This window comes from Macrotis lagotis, chromosome 1, assembly GCF_037893015.1.
Source record: "Macrotis lagotis isolate mMagLag1 chromosome 1, bilby.v1.9.chrom.fasta, whole genome shotgun sequence".
Lineage (NCBI taxonomy): Eukaryota > Metazoa > Chordata > Mammalia > Peramelemorphia > Peramelidae > Macrotis > Macrotis lagotis.
In genome coordinates this window covers 665,438,927-665,466,221 of record NC_133658.1, presented here as the reverse complement: position 1 = coordinate 665,466,221, position 27,295 = coordinate 665,438,927, and the positions used below count along the sequence as shown (strand labels likewise).

The window sequence follows — 27,295 nt, the reverse complement described above, 5'->3', positions numbered from 1 at the left end:
GTTTGGTATAATTCACTTGTGAATCCATCAGGCCCTGGAGATTTTTTCTTAGGGAGTTCAATGATGGCTTGTTGAATTTCTTTTTCTGAGATAGGGTTGTTGGGATCATATATTCTTTCCCACAGGGAGACTTACTGGGTCTTCTTGAAAAATCTGGCTTAGTACCAGTCCCAAATGAGCCATGTCAGGATGACCTAGATGAAAGACAGAAAATTCTGAGATATATTCTCCATGTGCCCTTCCAGAGGGATACAGCTTGTACCTTGATCAGTATGTGCTTTAGTCTCTTGCAGTATTAGAGTCTGGGATAATTCCAACTTCAGTCTTCTTTTTTCTTACCTTGGCTCCATGCCTGAGAACCCCTAAAGCTGTCATCACTGCCAGCACATCTATTAGAGCCGACAACATTAAGATCCATGTCCCTGAATAATGCTTTATTTTGGAAAGTTCTGTTGCTTCTGAGAGGTAGTTTGGTGTTAGTGGAAAGAATGCTGATCTTAAGAATGAGGCAAGCCAGGCTTCAAATCTTACGCCTTCATTTAAGTAGCATTGTGATCTGGGGCAAAGCAGTTTATCTCCCAGAGCCTCATTTTCTTCAAGTATAAAATGGGAATAAATAATTGCAGTACCTCTCTCAAAGGGTTGTTGAGAATATCCAGTGAGATAACCTGTGCAAAAAACTTTGTAAATTTTAAAAACTATAAATATCTATCAAATGCCATGACTATTACTGGGATTTGAAAATGAGTTTCTGAGAAGACAGCAGAAAATGAACTCAAGGTAACATCTGCGAAGACTTGTGGAGGAGTTTTAATTTATGTCTGCATTTTTATAAGGAGTGGCATTAGTTATAATTATGCTTTGAGCTCATAAACTAAAAAAAATGGAAATAACTGAAAAGTTTATTCAAGCATTTATTGTATCTATTGTATTACAAGGCTCTGTATTAGGTACCTTCAAGAAGAAAAAGCAGATCTAGATGATATGCCAAATAAATGAGGGTGATTACAGTGAGGGAAGGGATTTGTGTAGGATAGGGATGATGATGTAGGAGGTGAAATTTGCACCAAGCCTTGAATGAAGTTAGAGATTCTCTGAGGCAGAGATAAGGAGGGTATTTGGGGACACAGAGACCAGCAAGAAATGAAGTAGACCAGTTTGGCCAGAATGTAAGTGAATATAAAGGTGAGTGATGTACAGTTAGCCTGCAAAGGTAGACTGGAGCCCTGCTATGAAGAACTTTAAATACTGTTCACAATAGGGTTTGTATTTTACCCAAGAGACCATAGGAAGTCATTGGAGCTTCTTGAGCTGGAGAGTAGCCTATTGACCTAAGGAGGTCTTCTAAACCAGAAATGTCTAAACTCTTTTATCTCAGGAGCCTTTTGTTCTCTTAAAAATTACTGAGGACCTCAAAGAAGTCTGAGTTATATCTATAGATATATTTAAAACTAACGAAATTTTAAAATATTTTAAGCAAAAACCTATTACATGTTAAAATAAGTAACATTCATTTTTCTAATAGTTTTATGAAAAATAACTTTGGTTTCAAAAAATAGAAGGAATAACTGTTATTTTATGTATTTTTGCAAATCTCTTTAGAGTAGAATTATTAGAAGACAGCTAGCTAAATTTTCTTATCTGCTTCTTTATTCAATCTGCTGCTATATTTCGTTTTGATGGAAGTATATATAGAAAATCTGGCCCCACACAGTTAAGAAGCAGGGAAGAAAGGAGGATTTTTTTTGACAAATAGTATTTTATTTTTTCTAATTACATGTAAAGATAGTTTTCACGTTCATTTTCCATAAGATTTTGAGTTTCAAATTTTTTCTCTCTCTTCCTCCCTCTCACCCCCCTTCCCCAAGGTGGCAAGCAATCTCATATAGAAAGACATATTTCCATATTAGCCATGTTGTGAAAAAAGAAACATAACAAAAAGGAAATCCACAAAAATAAAAAAAGTGAAAATAATCTCCTGAGTTATTTCTCTTGATGTTGGATAGCATTTTCCATCATGAGTCTTTTGGAATTGTTGAGAAGAGTTAAGTCAGTCATAGTCAATCATTGCGCAGTGACACTTGTTACTTTGAACAATGTTCTCCTGGTTCTGCTCATTTCACTCAGCATCAGCTCATGTAAGTCTTTCCAAATTTTTTTGAAATCTCCCTGCTCATCAGTTCTGATAGCACAGTAGTATTCCATTGCACTTATCTACCACAATTTGTTCATCCATTTCCCCATTGATGGGCATTCCTTCAATTTCCAATTCTTGTCACAACAAGAACTGCTTTAAATATTTTTGTAGATGTGGGTCCTTTTCCCTTTTTTAAAATCTCTTTGGGATACAGACCTAATAAGTGGTATTGCTGATTCAAAGGGTATACACAGTTTGATTAGGATTTTATTAGGCAAATAATGCCTTAGTATTATTATGGAAATAGTTTTGACCTCATGGATTCCTGAAAAGCCTCAGAGACCCTAGAAGTCAACAGACCTCATTTTGTGAATAGTTGTTTTAAGCCACTTCAAGGAGTTCAAGAAATACTTTTCTTATTCTTTCCTAGTCTTTTTATCTAAGGGCAGAAGCATGATGACATTGCTAAGTAGGGAGGTACTGATAAGCTTTTTTCCCCAGATGGTTGGTTCTCAGCCTACTTGTCAAAAATAGTTTTTATTTTTAAAAATATGCTGCAATTAGTCTTGCACAAGTGTAACCTGAGGAAAATATTACTAAACAATTATAACATAGTTTATTTTTCTTTTGAATGTATTTTCAGATGCTTTTCAATACTGCCTCTGGGGGTGGAAAACAAAAAATGTTAAGGGCAACTTTGATTTAAATACCTTAAATACCTTTTCCAGGAAACATTTCATTGCCATCATTAATAATTTAGAATATACCTGCTGTTCTTGTAATTCATTGTGGGGATTAGTAGCATATTTAACAAGTTCTAAAAGAGGCCGTGTTATGTTTTCTGTGATAATGTTGATGATTATTTTGGCTTCTAATTTTGTCAGAATGGAAATTATTTCTATTGATCTCTTACTTGCCTCAGTAGATAGATGGCCTGTATGAATTCCAATAGCTGCTGAGAATATTAATAAATGATATTTGCATAGTATGTTAAGGTTTACAAAGTACTTTATATATATATATATATATTAGCTCATCAGATCTTCACTGTGAAAACTGTGACTTTAGTGGAAGATTCATATCAAGAATCAGCAGATTTATTTAGAAACAAATTATACATGAAATTTTTTTCATGTAACTTGATTATTTTGTTCATCTATATTTTTCCTTTTCTAAATTAGTCTGGTGTTAGTTAATTTATTTCTGTTCTTGAACCTGTGTCAATAGCTTTAATTAATTTTGTTAATTTCCCCAAATGTTTTGGGATTTCCTGATAGGAACTTAAATAAGACCTGAAAGTACTGAGTCAAAGGCCCTTTGTAACCAGTCATGTCAAAGACTCAATCTAATTAATAGTAGTGAGAATAACTATGAGCTGATAGGAACATTCTTGAATATTTGAGTGTAGAATTTCAGCTCAATTCTACTCATTCTAAACATTTGAAATTATGCTGTACTTCCATTTTTTGCTAAGATAAGCGTAGCCCTGTGATGAATCACATGAATTCATATGACAGAAAGACTGTTGGCCAGGAAAAAATTATTTTTATCAAAGTAAAATCAACATGCTGTGGAAAGACACATTCTTCACTTGATAGAGACACAGCATGCATTCCTTTTAGCATTTGAACATCTACTGCTCAACTTATGAGATAGGTATTGTCTATTTCTCAGCCTTCTACAAGGACTCAGCAGTTGATAGGTATGAACATTAGAGCTGACAAGGTAACTGGAAAAGGGGTAAGAATGGCTATGTGATAACCAAGTAGCATCATGTCTATAAGAAATAGTTCAGGGCAACTAGGTGGCACAGTGGATAGAGCACAGGTCCTGGAGTCAGAAGGACCTGAATTCAAATCCAACCTCAAACACTTAATACTAATTTAGCTGTGTTAGACCTTGGGCAAGTCACTTAACCACATTGCTTTGCAAAAACCAAAAGAAATAGTTCAAGACAGTACTGAAAAATGTAAGAACTCTAAATCACTGCCTGACCAATCTTGACTCCAGATACTAAAATATAATTCCTTCTTTCAGTTGAGAAGTGGACTACAGGTAGAGAATGGGACATACTGGGTCTATAATGACTAATTTTGGTTTGTTTTACTGAATTATACTTCTTTGTTACAAGGGTGGAATAGGAGATCTCTGGGAAATGACAGGTGTTTTTAAAAAGAATAAATATAAACATTTATTTTAAAATGTTTTAATTAATGAAGATAGAAAGATATTGGTAACTAATTTTGATTTTTTTAAATAATGTTTCGTATGACTATATTTTAAAAACAACAAGGACAGGGACATTGAAGCTCAGCAATCAGTCTAGTGAGGAGGATAATCTTTAAGGTAAAAATGAGAGCATTTGTTCTTTTCTGAGATCAAAATTGAATTGGGAGAAATTTGCATAAGCTTCCCTGAGACAGGTGAAAGCTTTTGTTAAGAAGGGAAATTCAAGTAAATCTGCAGGATTAGTTTTCAAAACATGAGATCTGTTTAACAGAAAGATTCTGATATTTCTAGATTACCTCTTGCTTGCACTTAGCTAAAAATAAAATGTTACATCCAGTTTTTAACATCTTCTGTATAAAATATACATTGTATATGAACTAAATATATGTAATTTTTATTTTTAAATTATTTTTAGATTAATTTTAAAGTATTTTAGCTTAATTTTGTGATAACAGTGTATAATGAATAGAAAACTGATACATTATCCACCTCTCTTTTCTTTTCTTTTTTTTTTCTTTTTAAGGTTTTTGCAAGGCAAATGGGGTTAAGTGGCTTGCTGAAGGCCACACAGCTAAGTAATTATTAAGTGTCTGAGACCAGATTTGAACCAGGTACTCCTGACTCCAAGGCTGGTGCTTTATCCACTATGCCACCTAGCCGCCCCCACCTCTCTTTTCTACTTAGATTTTTAGGCTAAAAAGAGTAGTGAGCAAAGTTCCAGTAATTTTAAGAAAACAGTTTTGTAAAAAGTGATATAAAGCAGCTCATAGGCTATTGCCTAAATTTGGGGATGGCCATAAAGTATGAGATATCTTAGACTTTTTATTGTGTGTGTATCAGACAGATAGCAATAACTGTTTCTGGTAGTTGTTTTGAGAGTGCAAAGTATTAATAATTGCTAGCTTTCTATGCTTCTCACACTGGTCATATTTTCTTTTAAGATTTTAAGATTTGCAAGGCACTTCACAAGATTTTTCATTTGATTCTCACAAAACCCTATGGGATGGGCATTATATTCCCATTTTATAGACCAGGAAACTAAACCTGAAGGAGACTAAGTGACTTACCTATGATGACAGCGCTAATGTTTGTCCTCCATTCTTGAAGAAGACCATGATCAGGCAGGTGATGCCATGACAGGCACATGAATTGAATTTGAGTGTGTGTGTGTGTGTGTGTGTGTGTGTGTGTGTGTGTGTGTGTTGGGGTTGGGGGCGCTGTGCTAGGTCACCAGCTTCACCTTCTCCCCTCTGGAGCCATCTGAATCCAGTGGCCAGAGATGAATCAGGATGACTGGAGATGGCCCTGGGTATCTCAGGCTGAATTAAATTCCAAGCCAGCAACCTCTCAGTGTTGTAAATCAGTCCATGATCATAATAAACAGGTTAGACCATTCTGTCATGCACATAAGAAGAGTGAGGAAGACTGGTAACTGTCACCATTGTTTCAACTTCTCAAAAGACCTTTTTTTTAGTGTTTCTAATCTAATAACAAAATGGACTATCTTGACTCTAAAACATAATTTCCAATATACAAATAATATATACCATATATGATATTTAAAACAAATTATTATGAATGGAAAATAGAATGACTTAATCCCTGATAGCAAGTACTGTATGGTGTTTTGTCTCCAGAAAGAGGTTGTATCTCTAGGCAGCTTGGTAGTGAAGAGGATAGAACTGAATGGCATCAGGACCACCTTATTTTGATCCTGCTTCATAAACTTACTAGCTCTGTGTCCCTAGACCAGGGACATTTAACCTTTCAGCCTCAGTTTCCTGTTCTGTAAAATAGGGATAGTAACAGCACTTTATTGGATTGTTAAGATCAAATGAGATAATATATGTAAAGTGCTTTGCAGACTTTAAAGCACTATATAAATAACTGTTTTGGTTGTTGTTATTGTTACACTATATAATACAAATATTGCAATCAGCTAACTCTTCCTTACAAGTATTTCTTTGTTATGAGTATAAGAAGGTTTTTTCCTTGCCCATTAAGTTGTAATTTTGCTTTGTTTATTTGTTGGAAGGACATGTGATGTTTATTCTTTTCTGGGAACTAAATGGATAACTTAGATTGAAGATTAATTGGTCAATTAAAACTTTATATTGGAAAGAATCATTTGTCAAAATTAATACTGTGTTATGGTTAGAGCATTTTTTTGAAACTATTTACTTTCTTCAGTGTTTTTTTTTTAAGATCATTGCAAGGCAAATGGGGTTAAGTGGCTTTCCCAAGGTCACACAGCTAGGTGATAAGTGTCTGAGGCTGGATTTGAACTCAGGTACTTCTGATTCCAGGGCTGGTGCTCTATCTACTGTGCCACCTAGCCACCCCTCTTCAGTGTTTTCTTGACTTGTAGACACATGATTCAAATTGGTTGATAAAACATCTTTTTTTTCCCCATAGTTGCTATTTATTGAATGACATAAAACTTTCTTAGCTGTCTGTAAGCTTAATAAAGTAGAATCAGTTTTAATGTCAAAATTGTCAATTCTAAACATATATATATTTTTTCTTCACAGATCAACTAGAAAAATTTTGAAAATATCAACTATCTGATGCTTATAGAAAAACATGGCGACTGATGATAAAGTTGCCATTTTGACTGATGATGAAGAAGAACAGAAGAGAAAATATGTACTTGCTGATCCTTTTAATGGTATTTCCAGGGAACCAGATCAGCAGCCTGCAAATGAAACCCCCTCCTCAACAGAGACTTCCACTATCCCAGAAGAAGAAATAGACTGGATTGAGAAACACTGTGTTAAAATAAACAATGATCTTCTTATTTCAAAGGTCTTTTATTTTTTCTTTTATTCTGCCTATGGCTCTCTTTATCCACTTTTACCTGTGTACTATAAACAACTGGGCATGTCACCCAGTCAGAGTGGACTATTAGTGGGCATTAGATATTTCATTGAATTCTGCAGTGCTCCCTTTTGGGGTGTAGTGGCTGACCGCTTTAGAAAGGGTAAAATTGTCCTCCTCTTTTCACTTTTATGTTGGGTTTTATTCAATCTTGGTATAGGATTTGTCAAACCAGCTACCTTGAGATGTGTACCAAAGATCCCACCTACAGTGCATCCAACCAATGGGAGTCATCATTTAACTACTATTCCTCCAAATTCTTCAGTTATCCCTCCCCTTACCATAATCCATGCCACAACATCAAAAGTTCTGGTGAAAAGGAATTCAATTGCCAATTTGATGTTAACCAGCCCTGGACTTGTATCTCCTTCCCCAGCAGATGACACAGCAGTTGTATCTTCTGTTCAGCCACCAACGGCTCTAAATACTAACAGTTCTATGCTCTTAATCGAGAACATAAGCACCATTACAACTCCAGTTGTAACTGAGAATTCCACCAAAGTGACAGCCATCCCTTCTCTCACTACCAAAGTATCACCATCAGACCAGCGTACTCTTGTTTATGATCAGCAAGAGGTGGAAGCGATATTTCTGGTGATCCTGTTGGTTGTCATCATAGGAGAGTTTTTCAGTGCATCCTCGGTCACCATTGTGGACACAGTCACACTACAGTATCTGGGAAAACACAGAGATCGCTATGGATTACAACGTATGTGGGGTTCTCTAGGTTGGGGATTGGCCATGCTCTCAGTGGGTATTGGTATCGACTACACTCACATTGACGTTCTCATTGATGGTCAAGGATGTAAGCCCCCTGAATACAGGAACTACCAGATAGTCTTCATCGTTTTTGGGGTCCTGATGACTATGGCTTTAATAGTGGCTACTCAGTTCCGCTTCCGCTACAGTCATTTCAAAAGTAATAACAACAAAGGGAAAGAAGTGGAAATCCCTCAGGTGGAGAGAAATAATTCTACTGAATCCTCTGAAGAAACACCAACCAGCTCTAGTCAGTCACAAGCATTTAGTTTTTGGGATCTAATTAAGCTGCTTTGCAGTGTACAGTATGGCTCTGTGTTGTTTGTGGCATGGTTTATGGGGTTTGGCTATGGATTTGTATTCACCTTCCTCTACTGGCATCTAGAAGACCTCAATGGCACCACAACCCTGTTTGGTGTCTGCTCTGTCCTGAGTCATGTTTCTGAACTGACCGCTTATTTCTTTAGTCACAAACTCATTGAACTCATTGGCCATATCAGGTAAGAAAATATTTTTCATTGCTATTACCTGGTTGAATTAAGTTCTTATTTTGTGTTTAATTGGATATAAAATCATGGTCATATCACTTGTGCTATGGGGAAAAATTAGAGTATTTTGTTCAATTTTGTTATTATTGGTCATTTCTTTGTTGTTATTTAAAGAAAAAGAGCAGTTGTCCATTTAGTTTGGGTTTCTTTACCAGAGGTCCATGGACATCTTCCTTTTTAGATTTCAGGGGGATTCCATGAGCTTGAGGAGGAAAAAAATCTTTATTTTCACTACCCCTTTGATTCCTTTAAAATCTTATGTATTTTATTCTTTTAAAAACAGACTTCATAGGGTTAACAGACTAGTATGAAGGGGTCCATGATGCAAAAAAAGGTTAAGAACCTCTATCTAGAGAAAATGTTTCACAAATTCCTTGCCATTTGTTTCCTTTGATTTGCTTAATGGAAAATGTTTTAGTTAATATATCCAGTATTTTATAATGCAAACTGGAAGATACTTCCTAATTTGGGATTATATGAGTCAGGTCATAGCAAATTTCCCTTACTTCACTTATGCCTATTGTAAAACTTAAGAAGTAGTTTAAATAATAGCAGTCACATTCAACAAGGATTTTGTATTACACAATCTTCTTTCACTATGCTTATGTTAAGAGGACTCTTACAAAATCCTTTTCTTTTTTAAAAAAAATTGAGGCTGTGACTAAGGGACTGAGAAATGTATCTTTACCTGACAGGAAGGTAGAGAAAATTGTGTTTCCCCTTCACCATTAACTCCCTGCCCACTCACTATCTCTCTCTTTCAAGATCCTTAAATGATACTGTATTTACTAAGCTTCCAAAGTACCTTGTCTGCTTCAGACCCTGATGTTTGCATGAAGCTGAATCAAGTTTAAAATCCTTCTGTTCTCATGTTCCCTGAAATATGGAACCTTTTCTGTACTCAGAGAGAATATCAGTATCTGAAAAGAGGATAAACCAGTCTGAAGAAAGTCAGCATAATAGATATATGTAACCTTCTTCTACATTCAGTATGAGAGAGAGAGAGAGAGAGGAGAGAGAGAGAGAGAGAGAGAGAGAGAGAGAGAGAGAGAGAGAGTGTGTTTGCATGCATCACTTTAAACATCAGGTTTTTGGGACTGGCATTTCCTTGAGAACAAGGATTGCTTTTTGTTGATTTGTTTTGTTTGTGGGGGGGGGGGGGGGGGGGGGGGGTGGGGAATTGGCCAGCACTTAGCACAGTACTCTACACTTAATAAACATTTAATAGATGCTTGTTGACTAGACTTGGAAACAAAGAACAATTTAAAAATGGAAACGATAATTTTATCTTTCTTTTCCTTTTTGTTAAAAGGGAGAGAACTATCCATTTTAAAAAACGTGAGCCCAGTGATTTTAGGGCAGGGGTGGGGAATCTCCACCTGCTTGCTGTATTGTTGTGAAGGTGCCAAGGAAAGCTCAGAAAGGGACTCCAAATTCAGTGAATCCAGGAGCTTTTTAGGGGCAAATTAATTAAATGTTTGACCAAAAATGGCCCTTGAATGATGATATAAATATCTAAATGACCCTTGGCAGAATAAAGGTTCCCCACCTCTGTTTTTGGGAGAAAATCACTATTGAATACTTATTTTTGCTTGTAGAGTATTTGTTCACCTTTTCAGCCCTTCTTGTGGTATCCACACTCTCCAGTTTTTGGTTCTTTCTCTTTTACTCAAAATAGGCCAAGACCAACTAACTTGTCTTTTTCATTATTTTGGTCTATTTCGTTGAGACTGCGGATTAGAGACTGATTGAGTAAGATGTGGTGTGGTCAAAGTTGGTATCACACAGGAGTACTGCCTGAACCAGTTTAAAATGTATTTGGGAAATATTTAGCAAAATAAATAAAAGTACAGTAAAACACAGATAACATTATATTATCCACAGGAATACTTATGTGTGCATTAGTGGCCCCCATTTTGACACTAGTGATATAGAGTAACAGGGTTGAGTTTAAATCTTTTTTTTTTTTTTGCAAGGCAAATAGGGTTAAGTGGCTTGCCCAAGGCCACACAGCTAGGTAATTATTAAGTGTCTGAGACCAGATTTGAACCCAGGTACTCCTGACTCCAAGGCCGGTGCTTTATCTACTGTGCCACCTAGCCGCCCCTGAGTTTAAATCTTGACTCTGATACTTATTATTAGCTCAGTGAACCTGGACAAGTAGCTTAACTTTTCTGGCCTTGGTTTCTTCATTTGTAAAATTCAGGGGGCGGGGTTGTATTTGAAGAACTCAGGATTACTCAGGCACACTTGGCAGTTAGGTTATAGGTGAACAGAGCGCTGGGCCTGAAGTCAGAAAGACCCTAGTTCAAATCCAACCTCAGATACATACTACCTGGGCAAGTTACTTAACCTTGTTTGCCTCAGTTCCCTTGTTTCTAAAATGACCTGGAGAAAGAAATGGCAAACCACTTCAATATCTTGGGGGGGGGGACCTCAAAAAGGGTTCCCAAGAGGCAGACAGAACTGAAAAACAATTAAACAGAAACTTAAGACTCTGCAAAAGGATCCTATAAACCCTTGCTATGAGTCATGAAAACTACCTTATGATTGGTACTTCCTGCTTCCACTCCTCAAGCTGTGTTTACCTGTTCAGAGCTATGTGTATGATATTTGAGTCTGATACTGTATGGAAAGATCCAGACATCACTACTCTTAGTAGGTCCTCAGAGGTGTACTGAGTGGAATTCACAGATACTGCCTTTCCAACAACACAGATGACATTATAGCCATGGGGGAACAGTCATGAAAATGAATAGAGTAGAGGATCTTGTGTATGGAAACAAAGAGATCAGTGGGAGAAAAATTTAAGTAATCTTAATCTGCATTCTCCTATGCCAAAAAAAAAATGGTTTTTTTGTCATCTTTTGTGGAATGAGAAGAGCTAGATTGGAAATATAATTGTAAAATTATTACTGGACTTATACTGTATTTTTTACTTGTATAAAACAACTTAAAACTATATTTTTATTTCTGCACTAGTGATTATTAAGCTGAAATTATAACTCTTTAGTCTATCAATCTCAAGAAAATCAAACATGATAGTGAATTAATTCCCAGTGATAACTTTAAAATTCAAACAACTCAAAGTTTGATAGAAAGGGAAAATAAATCGTATTTTTATAAATATAATAGTAACAATTTGTTTCATATCCCCTTTCTACTTTTTTTTCTGTGTGTAGATTTAGAAGGTTTTGTTATTATTACTTTTGGTACAACCATAGTGTACTTTTGGTGTTATCTCCATATTTGTTATTTTAAAAATTCAGCTTTGTTTTATGTCACATTGAATAAATTTTTCCTTTTTTGTATATACAGCTGTATTTTTAAGGCATAATTATTTTTCATTATATTAATACTATCATTTAGTAATTTTCAACCAGTAAAAACTAGTTGTTTCCAGTTTTTGTTATAAATAAAGCAATTGTGCAAATTTTACATACATAGGTCTTTTTTAATAACTTTTTTTTGCATATAGTCCTAGTTGTGGCTTTCTGGTTAAAGGTTATAATTTTGTTATCTTGCTAGATTTTTCTCCAAAACAATTTTATTGATTTGATCTCTACCAACAACAAAATAGATTGCCTTTTCCTACACAGTCCTAATGACATCAAAGTTTGTAGTTGTTAAACCATCTTTTTTTAATTTAGTAGGTGTTGGATGGTATTTTGGAGATGCTTTGAAGAGGAATTCTTTGATCATTAGAGTTTTAATAATAAGGTGATTATTAACAATGCCTTTTAATATTTTGTGACAATTTGATTATAAGAGAATGGATATTATCCTAGTCATTTTCTATTCATTTCCTTAAATGTTCTGTCAGATTTTTATTAGATGTACTTACCTCAACATTTTTTCCTCCAATCTATTTTTTCCTTTTTTCTTTTGGATATATTTCTTTTTTTTGTGGAGTAAATTTTTTTCTTTGTTATAAATCAAATCCATCAGTTTTTTCCTCTCTAATAATTTCTTATTTGTAACAAGACATCAGAAAATAAGTCTATTGAACAATTGAAATCTATTGTTTCCTTTTCTTCTAATTTTTGTTATATTTACATAATTTATCTAATTGAGATTTTTTTCCAGTATATTTTTAGCATACTGCTAGTGAGTTTTCTTAATTTTATTGACTCTTTCCTTTATGCAATTCATACAATTACAATCTTTGATTTATCAAATGTCTTGTATACTTTTGGTGCTTTTTCTGGATTCTCTATCCTATTTCCTAGATTTAATTTCCCTATTTTGATTGAGAGCTGGCTTAAATCAGAAAGAACAAAGTTCAAGTTCTTTCTCAGAAACAAAATGACTGTGGGACCTGGACTAGGAACTTGTCATTGTCTCTGCCCTCATCCCTGCTCTTCAGCTTCCCTGGCTTACTTCAAGTCCTAGGCAAAAATCCTCCCTTCTACAAAATGCCCTTCCTGATCCCTCTTAAAGCTAGTGCCTGCCTTCTCTTGATTAACTCCAGTTTATCCTGTCCATATCTTGTTTGTGCTTAGTTGTTTGAATGTTGTCTTTCCCCTTAGACAATGGGCTCCATAAGGGCAGGGACTGTTTTTGCCTTTTTTTGCTATTACCTATGCCAGTATATGAGGGGTAGCTGCTTAATAAGTGGGATTTTTTTTAGGTTTTTGCAAGGCATATGGAATTAAGTGGCTTGCCCAAGGCCACACAGGTAATTATTAAGTGTCTGAGGTCAGATTGAACTCAGGTACTCCTGACTCCAGGGCCGTTGCTCTCTATACACTGTGCCACCTAGCTGCCCCCAAATAAGTGTTTCTTGACTTGACTTTTCAGAGCCAAGAGAATTCTCTAAAAATATAAGTTTCAGAAAAGTACTGATCCATACTGGTGGAAGAAATTCCTGAGTTCTCAATAATAATGAAATTACAGCTTCAATTTAAAGAAAGAAAGAAGTTGTTTTTTTGATATTTTCAACTTTATTTTTAAATTTGGGAAGACAAGCCCCACACCTACCTACCTCTCTCTCTCTCTCTCTCTCTCTCTCTCTCTCTCTCTCTCTCTCTCTCTCTCTCTCTCTCTCCCCCCCCCCCCCTTTTTGGCAATTAAAATAAAAAGCCTTTTCCAGGGTCACATAGCTAGTATATGTCTGTGGTTAAGTTTGAACTCAGGTCCTCCTGACTCCAGGGCCATTCATCTATCTACAGTGCCGCCTAGTTGCCCCTTCATCAGATTTTTTCTAATTTATTCCCTTTAATCTGATTATCTGTTCTTTTTTATAACAATTTTGTCATTTCTTAATTTTCTAAAATAGCATATTTGTAATTATAAAAAACAACTTATTAGATTTTAGGTTTTATTGTTTTAACTTTGGAAGTATTAACATTTTTGCTATCTAGATATTAACTTAGCTGGGGATGAACTGGAGATATCCCTCTAAATATCCAGTTCTTCCTTTACTGTTAGAATAATTTGAAATTCTTTATACAGATCTTATGTGTATCTTGAGAGACTAATATTCAAATATGTGATACCTTGTAATCCTGTTGAGGTGGGTTCTCACAAAAAGAGGACAAGTAATGTGCACAAGATACATTTTTATGCTTAAAATTCATTATGATCATTTTCTCTTAAGTCACTTTAAGACTAGACCCAGAATAGTCAAAATCCTATCAGGAAGGAGAAAGATTAAAATGTGACTTAGAAATGCTTAACAAAATGAAAATGCAAAACAATGTAGATAATGTTAATTTGTGGTTTTGTAAATCAACATGCAGCCATAGATATCCATTTCTGAGTTATACCATTCCTCTAGACAATTCACAATTGATCCAAACCTTAATTTGTAGCATTTGCTGATTTCTGAGTTCTAACTGCTCATTATCAAAATTTAATGAGTCAAGTGAGGGGAGACTCTGTCACACCCCTCCTGAAATCCATATTCAGTCATGGCCTCTGTCTACCATATCTGATGTGAACTGACAATTGAGAGTATGAGACTTTCAGAAATGTATCAAAAACTCATTTATCTGACACATCTCAACTTTGTCATAGGAGTTGGGAATATCATATGCTTTTTTTTTGTTTGTTTGTTTTTTGCAAGGCAAATGGGGTTAAGTGGCTTGCCCAAGGCCACACAGCTAGGTAATTATTATGTGTCTGAGACCGGATTTGAACCCAGGTACTCCTGACTCCAAAGCCAGTGCTTTATCCACTACACCACCTAGCCGCCCCTATCATATGCTTTTAAACTAACTTCTCAAAGGTCAGACAGTAAGTTTTAAACATTCATTTCCTATGATGTATATAAGAATTAGTCTATTCAAAAAAATAAAGTAACAAGATTTGTGTAAAGTTAAAAAAAAAAAAAAGAATGTTTATCCCCTGTCTACTTTCCACCTGCTCTAATGTAGGAATAGCCCCATTTGTTTCATGTGTGCAGGAGACAGATAAATGGTGTAGACAGAGCCTTGGACTTTAAGTTAGGAGGTATTGGGTTGAAACTCTACCTCAGACTCCTGTTGGAGTCACTTAAATTTTATGTGCATCAGTTACTTCATCTGGAGAATGGGGATCATCATAATCATAACAGTCATTAGCTCACAGGGTTGTGGAACTCAAATGTGATATGTGACTTTGTATTTTGCTCACTTTAAACTGCTATGAAAATATCAGGGGAAGGATGGATAGAATTTGGAATTCAAAGCAAACTAAAAAACTCAACAAATGTTAAAAATTGTTTTTACATATAATTTAGGAAACATAAAACGTTACTTTTTTTTTGATTGGGCTTTCATATTCCCCATACTTTACTTTCAGCTTTCCTTTCTTTCTTTCCAATAGGTAAAATTCTTCCTCTTCATCTTTTCCTGCCTTACTTTCCTTGTCTAGACCACATCTGTTCTCAGACAGTTATTAAATAAATCAATCCGTAGGATGTTGCTACATTCTCTATCAAGCCAGGCTTGGAGGGAAATAGAAAAATAGTTCCCATGACTTCCCTTAAGCCATCCCATTATCAGACTTTTCTTCCTTAGTCCTAGACCTTTCTCCCTTAACCCCTTGGTTACTATAATGCATTTTTATCTTTCTTGTAAATGGAATTTCTCTCTTTAATTCATTTTTATTCTGTTTTTATATAAAAATGCAAACTATTTTTCTGGGTTTATCTTTTATACCTTGCTCCCTCCTTGACTAAAGTAATTTTGTTGATTAGTTGTTTCCAGTTATATCTGATTCTTGGTGACACTTTTTGAGGATTTTCTTGCCAACGGTACTAGAGTGGTTTGCCAATTCCTTCTCCAGCTTTTTTTTTATAAATGAGGAAACTGAGAAAAACAGGGTGAAGTTCCTTGCCCAAGGTCATACAGCTAGGAAGTGCCTGAAGTCAGATTCGAACTCAGGAAGATGAGTCTTTCTGACTCCCTGGAACTCTATCCATTGTACCACTTAGTACATTAGAATTTAATTTCCTAGGATTTAATTCAGTAAAGAATTTTAATTATTAAGCACCCTATATGTATAGAACAGTCCGTTAGGTCCTGAAAGACACAAAGTTTGGATGAAATATGATTCTATGACTGTATTATAAACTCCTTGCTTCCAGGAAGCCTATAATATTATAGATGATATAACCTGTACAAAAATAATATGAAAAACATTGCAAATAAAATGTTGTGTGAGATCTAAAGAGGACAATCATTTCTGGTTTAGGGAGAGTAGGGTTCTGCTGAAGCTGAATCATAAAGCTATTCAGCAAGTGGAATACTTATATTTTGCAGTTAAGTATAGCTTGGTGTATATCAAGGGAGTTGGATCTTGGCATTGGAGCATCGGGATAGACTTGTGATGGGCTGTTGTCATTAAGTGGTTAGTTGCTTATGTGACTGTGCTATCTTAACTCTCATCTTTGGGCAGGATGAGATCAACATTAGTCATCCCTTTGGAGAGAATTTTGTGAGTCATATTGTGCTTGCTGAGATTTTCAGGCAGATTGATTTTTAAAGTAAAAAAATTAGTGATGCTTGCATGATTTAAAGTTATTATTAGAAGACTGTCTTATATTCATTCCACTATGGGGAGGGTTCATTTTCCCGTAAATTTTTGTTTTTAGATGTTCTTTGTCCGATCAATAAAGATAGAAAAATACATGATCTGAATATATGAGGACTATCATAAGGTTTTTATATGTGTCCTATAAAAGTTCTTCAGTTCCTTTACATTAGTTCTGCTCTGAAGATTGTTAGAAAATATTGCCATGGGGCAGTTAGGTGGCGTAAGTGGATAAAGCACTGGCCCTGGAGTCAGGAGTATCTGGGTTCAAATCCGGTCTCAGACACTTAATAATTACCTAGCTGTGTGGCCTTGGGCAAGCCACTTAACCCCGTTTGCCTTGCAAAAACCTAAAAAAAAAATATTGTCATGAGTAGATATTCAAAAAGTAATACTAGATTAACATATAGAGTAGTGATGGGCAATTTAAATTCCTGATGACAAAATTTTAAAGTCATTTCAATTCTGAATCTCTTGACAGTTCTAGAGTTTATTTAGCAATTTAGGAGGAGGAAATAAGACAGCAGAATAATCCACTAGTTTTAAAAGCAGCGACAAAAAACCAACAATAACAGCTAGCTATCAATTTTTTTGGAATAGACAGTTTCTAATTTTGTCCTTGGTTCTTGTCTTACTTCCACTATGAAGAATTTTAAGTAGTGAATAAAGGAGGGCCCACATTTCACCCAGGAAAAGCAAATTTCTGAATATGCTTGGGGATTTAAAGTAATTGCATTCTCAGGCCAGTAGCTTATGAAAATTAGAAGATTGGAGCTAATGAATTGCTTGTAAAGTTATAACTGGCCTATTTAACATTTCAGTGCCCAGCTATAGGATTGGGATCACATGAAAGTATAAGAAGTCAGGTCTATATAGTTCAAATTTGACTCTGTTGAAAACTGCCTTTTATTGTATTTATTACTTATTTAGTTTGAGAGATCAATTAAGATCTCTTAATCCCTCAACTCACTAAGGTAGTGTGAAGAGAGCACTGGACCTAGAGTCAAGAAGTCTTGAGTTCAAATGCAGCTTCAGATAATTACTAGCTTTGTGATCCTAGGCAAGTCATTTATCCTCTACTGCCTCAGTTTCCTCCTCTATAAAAGAGGAATGATAATGGCACCTAGGTCCCAGGCTTATCGTGAAGATTAAATGAGATAATATTTGAAAAAATACTTAGGAGAGTGCCTGTCACATAGTACTGCTGTATTTATCTATCTCTTCCTTTCCCTCAGTCTCTCCATCCCTAGACTTCTGAAAGTTTGAACTGGGAACATAAGTCTTTTTAGGCAAAGGCAGTACAAAGAGAGAGGCCCCATGGAGTAGTGCAAACAGTAGGTGCTTGAGAATTGGGAGACTTGAATTCCAATAGTAATAATAATGATAATAATATCATGTGACATTGTACTTTTTGAAAATGCTTTTTGCAAATATTATCTCATTTGATCATCAAAACAACCCTATCAGATAAGTACTATTAAATCACAATTTTGCAGTTGAAGAAACTGAGGCAGAAAAGTTGCTCAGAGTCACACAACTAGAAAGTATATGAGATTAGATTTGAACTCAGGTCTTTCTAACTCCAGGCCCAGGAACCCATCTTCTGAATCATCAAGTTGTTTCTAGTCCCCACTTTGCCATTAACTAACTATGTGACCTTGGGCGAGTCATTTCATCTCTTGGAGCCCCAGATTTGTACATGTAAAATATGAGGGAGTTAGATAAAGTGAGTTTCTTATAGTCTTAAATTCTTTGTCTTTAAGTTCTGATAAAAAGTTTTCTTTAATATGGTGCCAATGTCTGAAGTAGGTTTGACTGCCTGAATATGTGAGCCTTAACTAAAATTAGTGACATTTTCTCCCTTCCTATTCCTTAGGGCAGACTTCCTTCTATTTCCTTACATATATCAAATAGCTATGTTCAGCTTGTTATAAATGCAGAAATGTTACTGGTATTGTGTGGGCAAAAAAAAATGAAGTATAAACTCAAAAAAAGCAAGAATGGCAGAATTGAAGGTCCAAATTGATATCAAAGGGATTCTAATTTCTATATCAATGTAATCATAATAATAATTAACATTCATATACACTAATAAGGTTTTAAAAAAACCTTTTTGCAAATATTTCATTTTATCCTCACCATGACCATGTGGGTCCTATAATTATTCTCATTTTACAGATGAGAAAACAGAGGAGCGGGGGGTAACCTTGCTTAGGGTCATACAGTCCAAGGTTTGATTTGAACTCACATCTTCCTGACTACAAGTTCAGTGTTGTCATGTCATTCATTATATTCACTAGCTTCCTCAAAATTTAAAAACAATTTAAAAGCAATTTAAATAATTCTATTCTTTCAGAATTTAAAAAAAACTGTTTATAGGTTCTCAAATGAAATTAGAATTGAGTTTAAAAGCTTATTATCTAATCTACAAGGAGCAATGGAGAGTCAGAACCTTTTAACTTACTCATGCAAAAGGTGTGAATCTTCCTCATGGGAGCAATAGTCAGTCTGTATGCCACAGCTTCATTTAAGTGAAGAATTAAATATTTTAATCTTTTTTAGGCTTCAAAAAGTCTTTGTTTTCCTTGACATACTTCTTAATAGTTGATGATCTAAAACATTGTAACTCATGTTCTCATTCAGTATCAGTCATATGAACTCTGTTCTGTGTATTTTTTGCCAAAGGACTATATATCCTTTCACCTACTGGCTCAAGTATAAAGTAGGATTATCACGTTATAGCACCAAAAATTTTCAGAATTAGAGAGTTGTTTTCCACTTGGTGACCTGGAAAATAATATTTAGGCAACAACACTAACTCACCACTATCCCCTCTATTAATTTCCTTTATAAATAAGTATTAATGTTAGTCACAGAATCTGTTCAGATGCAACAGTGACTTTTACAAAAAGACATTGAAATGATTATATTATCTTTTGTCAAGATCAGTCATGCAATATTTATTAAGCTCCTACTGTATGCTAAGTATCCTGAGGCTTCCAAGAAATTGAACTATATCCCCTGCTCTCAAGGAACTCCCAATCTAAAGGAGTCAAGGAAAATAAAGATATTGTCCTCAAATAAAAGTGCTTTGGATAGTGTTGCTTCAGTTACAGACTGGCTATGATGACAGGCAAGTTACTTAACTTAGGCTTCTGCCAAAGACATGGGTTCTTCAACCTTTTTTTATGTAATGAATCCCTTTGGCAGCATATTTAGTAGCCAGCTATATAAACCTATGCAATTCACTTAACCTTTGTCTTCCTCAGTTTTCTCATTTGTAAAAATGAAACTTAGAGATTTTTCATAGATTTTCATAGTATTCTTCTCCACTCTTAAAACAAATTGTTTCTCTTTCCAACTATGTGCAAATAAAGCTTGCAATATATATTTTTCTAGATGGTTTTGAATTTCACATTTTTCTCTCTTCCTCCCTTTCTTTCCCCCTCCCCTTGACAGTGAGTAATCTGATAAATGTTATGCATATACAATTATGTTAAACATATTTCCATATTAATCATTGTCAGCACTTTTTAATTACCTCTGGGGGCCTCCCCTCTCTTATTGGATTGCTGGAGGATGAAGCAATAAACTCCTCCCAATGCTTTCCTTTATCAAGGATTTTGAAATTCTGGAACTTTTCAGGTAACTCCATTTTCCATCAGTATCTCATCTTGGTTTTCTCTCCACAGAATATCATGCCCTGATCCAACTTCCCTTTTTCAACTTCTTCTTTAATGTGTTTCCCCCTTAAATTGTTAAGCTCCATGGAGGAAGGCACTGTCTTTCTTTTGTCTTATTTGGATCCCCCAGAGCTTAGCACAGTCTCTAACACATAGTTGTTGCTTAACAAATGTTTATTGAATTAATTTTTTTAAATCATTATTGGAGGAAATGACTGTTTCAGTTAGAGATCTGGGAAAAAAAAGAAGTCATTTCTTCCCTATCCAACCAAGTTCATAGTTTCCCTGAATTATATGGATCTTTACTCTGAGACTATAAGTTTCAGAGAGCATGCCAACCTAATTTGGGTAGAGGGGCTTTCCCTCTCTGGGAGTTCCCATTATCAGTGAAATTCCAGGTCCCTTACCTTAACCCTAAACTAAATTTTTTTTTTTCTGAGGGAGACTGGATATGATCCATATTTTTATTTTGTCAGAACAAACATCTATAAAAGCATCTCTTCTCTTTTCATTTGAAGTGTTTTAAAATGCAATTCAAGGGGCCAGCCAGGTTGGCGTAGTGGATAGAGCACAGGCACTGGAGTCAGGAGGAACCTAAGTTCACATCCAGCCTCAGACATTTAATAATTACCTAGCTGTGTGACACTGGGCAAGTCACTTAACCCCATTGCCTTAAATAAAATTTAAAAAAATCAAATTTAATTCAAGACATGGTGGATACATAAGGAGTTAACACTACCATAAACAATGTAATAAATATAGCCCAAGGGGAAAAAATTCCCAAAAACTAATCCTAGAACCTTCAGACCCCTTGATCTGAAAACTGTCCTTTAAAAAACAAACAAACAGGGGCAGCTAGGTGGCATAGTAGATAAAGCACCCCCCCTGGAGTCAGGAGTACCTGAGTAAAATCTGGCCTCAGACACTTAATAATTACCTAGCTGTGTGGCCTTAGGCAAGCCACTTAACCCTGTTTGCCTTGCAAAAACCTAAAAAAAATAAAATAAAATAAAAAAATAAAATAAAATAAAAAAAACAAGCAAACAGGGGCGACTAGGTGGTACAGTGGATAAAGCACGGGCCTTGGAGTCAGGAGTACCTGGGTTCAAATCCAGTTTCAGATACTTAATAATTACCTAGCTGTGTGGCCTTAGGCAAGCCACTTAACCCCATTTGCCTTGCAAAAAAAAGTATAAAAAAACCCCCAAGCAAACAAACAAAAATCATTTTAATACCACTGTGAGTATTACCACTCAAAAGTTAAAGTGACCTCATTTCTAATCTCACACTGATTAAACAGACACAGAAATGTCTTCTCTTCTAATACACAGATCCAGTGAAACAATATTTTTTTTCTGTGCAGTGAGCAGCTGTTAACATTGACATCATCTGCACCCAGTCTCTTTACCCAGCTATTACAATTTTTGTTTAAAAAATAACAAACCAACAAATCTTATAATTTCCTGTACAAAAAGAATAGTGGAAAAGAAAGAAATGTTAATATTTTTAAAAGCTGCATTGTGCCCCTTTTCTGCCTTAACAAATTCAATTAGTTAACAGTCTCTATACTATATATTATACTCTATATATATGATTATCATGAGCTAAATAGCTCAAAAGCAAACTGTAACTAGTACTTTACCACCAATAGTGCCTTTGTTGTCACAACCAGGGAAATGCATGCTTAGATTAATACTAAGATGCAAGAAAATGCTGAGAGTTAATCAGGATTCATTTGTATTAAAGGCAGTTAATTTAAAACAAAACAAGAACACACCAAAAAAAAAAAAAACACCCTGTCTCGAAGCTTTCTTCCCTATTGTATGTTGACCTTGATTTATACAAATCTGTTTAATGGGCAGGTTTGTAGGAAAAAGAAATGCATTTGGTATGTCCTTTTCCTTCAGGATTCGTTTCAATTGATGCAGTATTAGCTCACTCTTAGAGACCCCACTTGAGGTTTTATTGGCAGAGATACTGGAATGATTTACCATTTACTTCTCCAACTCATTTTTTTTAATGAGAAACTGAAATAACTAGGGTAAAGTCATTTGCCCAAGGTCACAGAGCTAGTAAGTATCTGAGATCAGATTTGAACTGAGGAAGATGAACCTTCAAGACTCTTGTTGAGTGTTACATAAATTTTCTACTTTTGATAGTATAGAACCTTTAGAATAGTTCCCTCAATTTGCCAGAGAGAGAAAACAAAGGCTTTGGTGCGTGGTCCAGTTAATTTCACTGGACTCCATGACCACAGACAAACCTTAATCTGGACCAGCTCATTTGTTCTTTTGTTCACAAAGATCAGATGAATGTTTGTGTGTGTGTGTGTGTGTGTGTGTGTGTGTGTGTGTGTGTGTGTGATTGCTTTAGAACAGGTTTAGGACAAAACATGCATGCTACACTAATCTTATTTCCTTTATTGACAGGGCTATTAGACTGGTAGACCAGGGGGTGCTGTAGACTATTTGCAACAGAACATTTAAAAAATTCTTTCATGTTATCTTTGCAGGCAAGATAGCAAGATATGTTAGTGGATTGTCTAGATAGCTAGAACTGGTTGAATGACTAAATTTAAAGAAGTCACTAATTGATGTCAGTTTGAAATAAGATCTCTAATTTGGTGCATCTGTTTTTGACTCCATGCTTTTTAACATTTTTATCAATTTCTTGGTTGCAGTTATAGGATGCTCATCAAATTTGCAAATAATTAAAAAACTGGTAGAAAGAACATTATGATCCGAAGTTAGGATCCAGAAATCCTGACAAGCTAGAATTTTCATGATGAATTTTAATAGAAATAAATAGAAAAATCCTCATTTAAGTTAAAAAAAATCAACTTCAGAAACACAAGATGTTATACATACAGCTAGGAAACAGTTTGTATGAAAAAGATCTGTGGGTTTTTTATCAGGGGAGGGGGCCTTATAACTCAATATGAATCAACAATGGGACATGACAAGCTCATGTAATCTCAGGGTATGCTGAGAGGCTTAGTGTCTAAAATGAAGAAGATGATGGAACCCTTTGCAGGCCATACTTGAAGTACTGTGTTCACATTTTGAGGAGAGTGAGATAAATTGGGGAGAGGACAAAGGAGGGCGAGGATAGATTATTTGAAGGAACTAAGATGTTTAACTTGATAAAGAATGGTTTTTGGGGAGGGGAAAGGGAAGATAGAGCAGGGAATCAGGTGAGAAAGGGACATAATAATTTCTAGAGGATTTAATGTGAAGGGGGATTAGACATGCTCTGTTTGGCTCCAAAAGGTAGGACTAGAAAGGGTGAAAGTAGAAGAATCATATTTGGGATAATTGTTAAAATTTCAGTGTAAGCCCAAGTGCTACATAGCAGGACTTGATTTATTATTTTGCAGTGATGGAGAAAATAATGAAGATTAAATTTAGGGGCAGCTAGGTGGCTCAGTGGATAGAGCACCGGCCCTGGAGTCAGGAGGACCTGAGTTCAAATGTGGCCTCAGGTACTTAATAATTACCTAGCTGTGTGACCTTGGGCAAGTCACTCAACCCCACTGCCTTGCAAAATAAAAAAAGATTATAACTGTATTTTTTTAAAAAAAAATTAAATTTAAAAATGAGTCATAGGTACATTTTCCCCTGGAGAACCAGTTATTAAACATTTATTAATATACTCCTGATAGATGACAGAACTAAAAATGGACTTCTTTGACTGAACATTGAAGAGGAAGTGTATCTTCATGACTCCAAACCAGTGTGCATGTAAAATGATTCACATAGTTCTGATCCCCCCCACCCCGCTCTCTCAGAATTTATAGTTCAAAAAAAATGCCTGTCACACTTTCTTATAGAACAGGCCTCCATTTTGTTTGTGATTCATGGAGATTAAGGTAGTATGGATGGAAGTGACTCTGGGGGTATAACCCCTAATACTATTCTACTTACAGTCCTTCAGCAAATAATCAAATTAGAAAGACTTTGGAGGAATCTCATCACCATTGAAGACACAAAGTAAGATTATTTTAGCATTAAATGATGAGTATAACTTTTGCTTCCATTTTAACAGAATTTTATTTTCCTAGGCCCTTTTCACTTTGACATTTGCTCACTCAGCACTTGAATTATGTACTAAGGCACTAGAGGGGCTTACAAAGAAAAATGAGATAGAGATCTTTTGTTCTTACAGTCCAATACCATCAAGAAGTTAAGATCTAGGGGCACCTAGGTGGTGCAGTGGACAGAGCACCAGCCCTGGAGTCAGGAGTACCTGAGTTCAAATCTGACCTCAAACACTTAATAATTACCTAGCTGTGTGGCCTTTCAAAAAACCTAAAAAAAAAAGTTAAGATCTACCTTTTTTGAACTATGACTAATATGCAAATATGTTTTGCATGGTTTCACATATATAATTGATATCATATTGCTTGTCTTCTCAGTGAGTAGGGAAGGGAGTGGGAGGGAAGGAGAGAATTGGGAACTCAGAATTTAAAAAAGAAAAAACTGTTTTTAAATAAATAAGTAATAAATTGAGTTGGTTTTTTTTTTTAGGTTTTTGCAAAGCAAATGGGATTAAGTGGCTTGTCCAAGGCCACACAGCTAGGTGTCTGATGTCGGATTTGAACTCAGGTCCTCCTGACTCCAGGGCCGGTGCTCTATCCACTGCACTACCTAGCCACCCCTAAATTGAGATTTAAAAAAAGTCAAAATAAATTAAGATTCATTTTGATAGGAAAAGAAATCTATCTTAGCTCTTTAAGGACCTGTAGCTTGTGACCAAATTTACCATCAAACAAAGGGCAATTGATTTAAATTCCCTTATAAAGACCTTTAAAAAGAAAAAAAAAACCAGTCAGTTCTTGGAATAAGAAATCATTATCTCCTACTAGTCTTTTTATTGTTAATGATTAACAGTTGAGCTGTTAGAATAAAAGGCCATTATGAAAAGAAAGTAATCAACAAATCAATCCCCAAGCAAATGTTAATTGCCTATTAGAGGCCAGGCACTGAGCTGGGCTCTGTGTTGGTATATAAATACATACTGCTGCTGCCCCTCAAGGAACTTGTAGTAGATAAGCAAATACAATATTACTGAGTGTTTCAGAATAGTTTTAAGATTTAATAGCTTTCACGTTTTTGTAACTTAAAACTGTGCTAAGATTTTTTGTAATATTTTATTTTTCTCCCAATTACATATAAAGACAATTTTTAACATTCATTTTTTGATATTTTGAGTTCCAAATTCTCTCCCAGCGCCTTCAGTTTGATATAGGTTATACATGTGCAATCTTTGTGCACATTCTTTTGGAACATTGTATACATGTATATGTCTCTATATGCTTATAAAATAAATACAGAGTAATTTCAAGTAAGGGATATTGAGTCAGGAAAGGTCTCTTGAAGGAAATGAAGCTTGAATTGAACTTTAAAGAGAATGCTGGGTTTCAGCAGAGGTGAGAAGGGAGGGCATCCCAATTGATGGAGAATGGCCTTCTCTAGCAAGAGGTAGGAGGTGACCTATTGTGTATGGAGAACATGGGAATGTAGCATTTGTGAGCAGGAGTAATACATAATCAATCAGGAAAACAAATTTGCATGCAGGTTGTGAAGGTCTTTAAGAAACTGAAGGGTTTATAGGCAAGAGCTAAGTATTGAAGCTTCCTGAGAAGGAAAGTGACATGACAGACCTGTGCTTGAGGAATATTAATTAGGCAGTTGTTTGGAAGAGGAAAATTAAGTTTAGTTATTAATGTAAGGATTTTTTTTAAAAAAATGCTTACTGGCTAAAGACAAATCTTGAGTCATTTTCTGAGCCCATTAGCTTAATTTTATTTAATGGTGCTCACTTTTGTTTCACAAATGAACAATTTTGGTCAAAAGGAGGATTGGACAGTAGCTTAATGTAAATTATCCCCATAATGTAAATTATGCTAGGATAAAAAAATTACTGAGGAAAAAAGTATTACATATAATATGTACATATATATATGTATGAGCCAATACTTTATTGATGGAGTATCCATAGAATAATTTTTCTATATTAAAAACCATTTTAAAACTTCCACAATGTAGTTATATTAATAATTCATATTTATTCTAAACTTGAAGCTTTTGAAAGGGCTTTCCTCACTGCCCTTTGAGGTAGTTAGCACAAATATTATCCTTACTTTTCAGATGAAGAAAATGAGACTTATAGAGCATAAATCCCATAGTCACATATGGTGCATATAGTGAAAGGCAAGATTCAAACCCAGATCTCCAAAGTTCAGTCTTAGAACTCCTTTGACCACAATATCTGTCTCTTTTGATAACTTTGAGTCTTTAGGCAGATTGCCTGATAACCAAGTAGGTAAAATACACCTAAAGATTTCACACATCTGGTGTCACAATGTTGGGTCCAGTGTTTTTCTCATCAAATAGCATAAGATTTCCTACAATTAACACTATGGTTCCAGATTCTCCTTTACTACCTACTACAAGCTCAAGTGTCAAGTCATGGTTGCTTGTTGAGAAATGCTCTGGCCAATACTTAGATTAATTATATAGTTGAAGGCTTTAAGGTTTGCAAAGCTATACATATGTCTTCTCATTCAATCTTCCCAACCTTGTGGAGGAAATGCTATTATTATTCTCATGTTATGGATAAGAGAAGAGAGACATATAGAGATTAAATGACCTGTCCAAGATCATTCCGTCCCCTAGTATGCTTAGCTGCCCCACAATACCCAAGTAAGGATAATCATTTTAGGAAAACTTTGTAAAGAGAGTATATTTGTGAAACCCACAAAAAAGGGTCTTACAAACTGCTTTCCTTACAATTACCATGTGAGATTTAGATTATAGTCATCCCCATTTCTTAGATGAAGAAACTGAGACTTGTTGAGCTTAAGTGTCTAGCCTCAGGTCCAGCGACTAATTCATTTCATAGCCTTTCATACCCTGGATCATAGAGCCAGTTTACTGTCAGCCAAGGACTCAGAGTTCTGGTGTTTCCAGTGTTCTGAGCCACACATAATTGTCTCTTCCAAGTGTTTTTGTCCAGGACTGTAAAGAACAATAATTGCTGTTACG

At 35.3% G+C, this 27,295-nt stretch overlaps 1 protein-coding gene across 3 annotated transcripts in view; it reads left to right on the top strand.

Annotated features, from left to right (window-relative positions):
- The window catches only part of MFSD6 (major facilitator superfamily domain containing 6), a 99,269-nt gene that overhangs the window by 27,943 nt on the left and 44,031 nt on the right, over positions 1-27,295 (top strand). For all 3 annotated transcript variants that reach the window (XM_074215492.1, XM_074215493.1, XM_074215491.1), the window contains one exon: positions 6,898-8,502. In XM_074215492.1, the coding sequence (XP_074071593.1) occupies positions 6,950-8,502 (1,553 nt within the window). In that variant the 5' untranslated portion in view covers positions 6,898-6,949. The remainder of the gene's footprint in view (positions 1-6,897; positions 8,503-27,295) is intronic.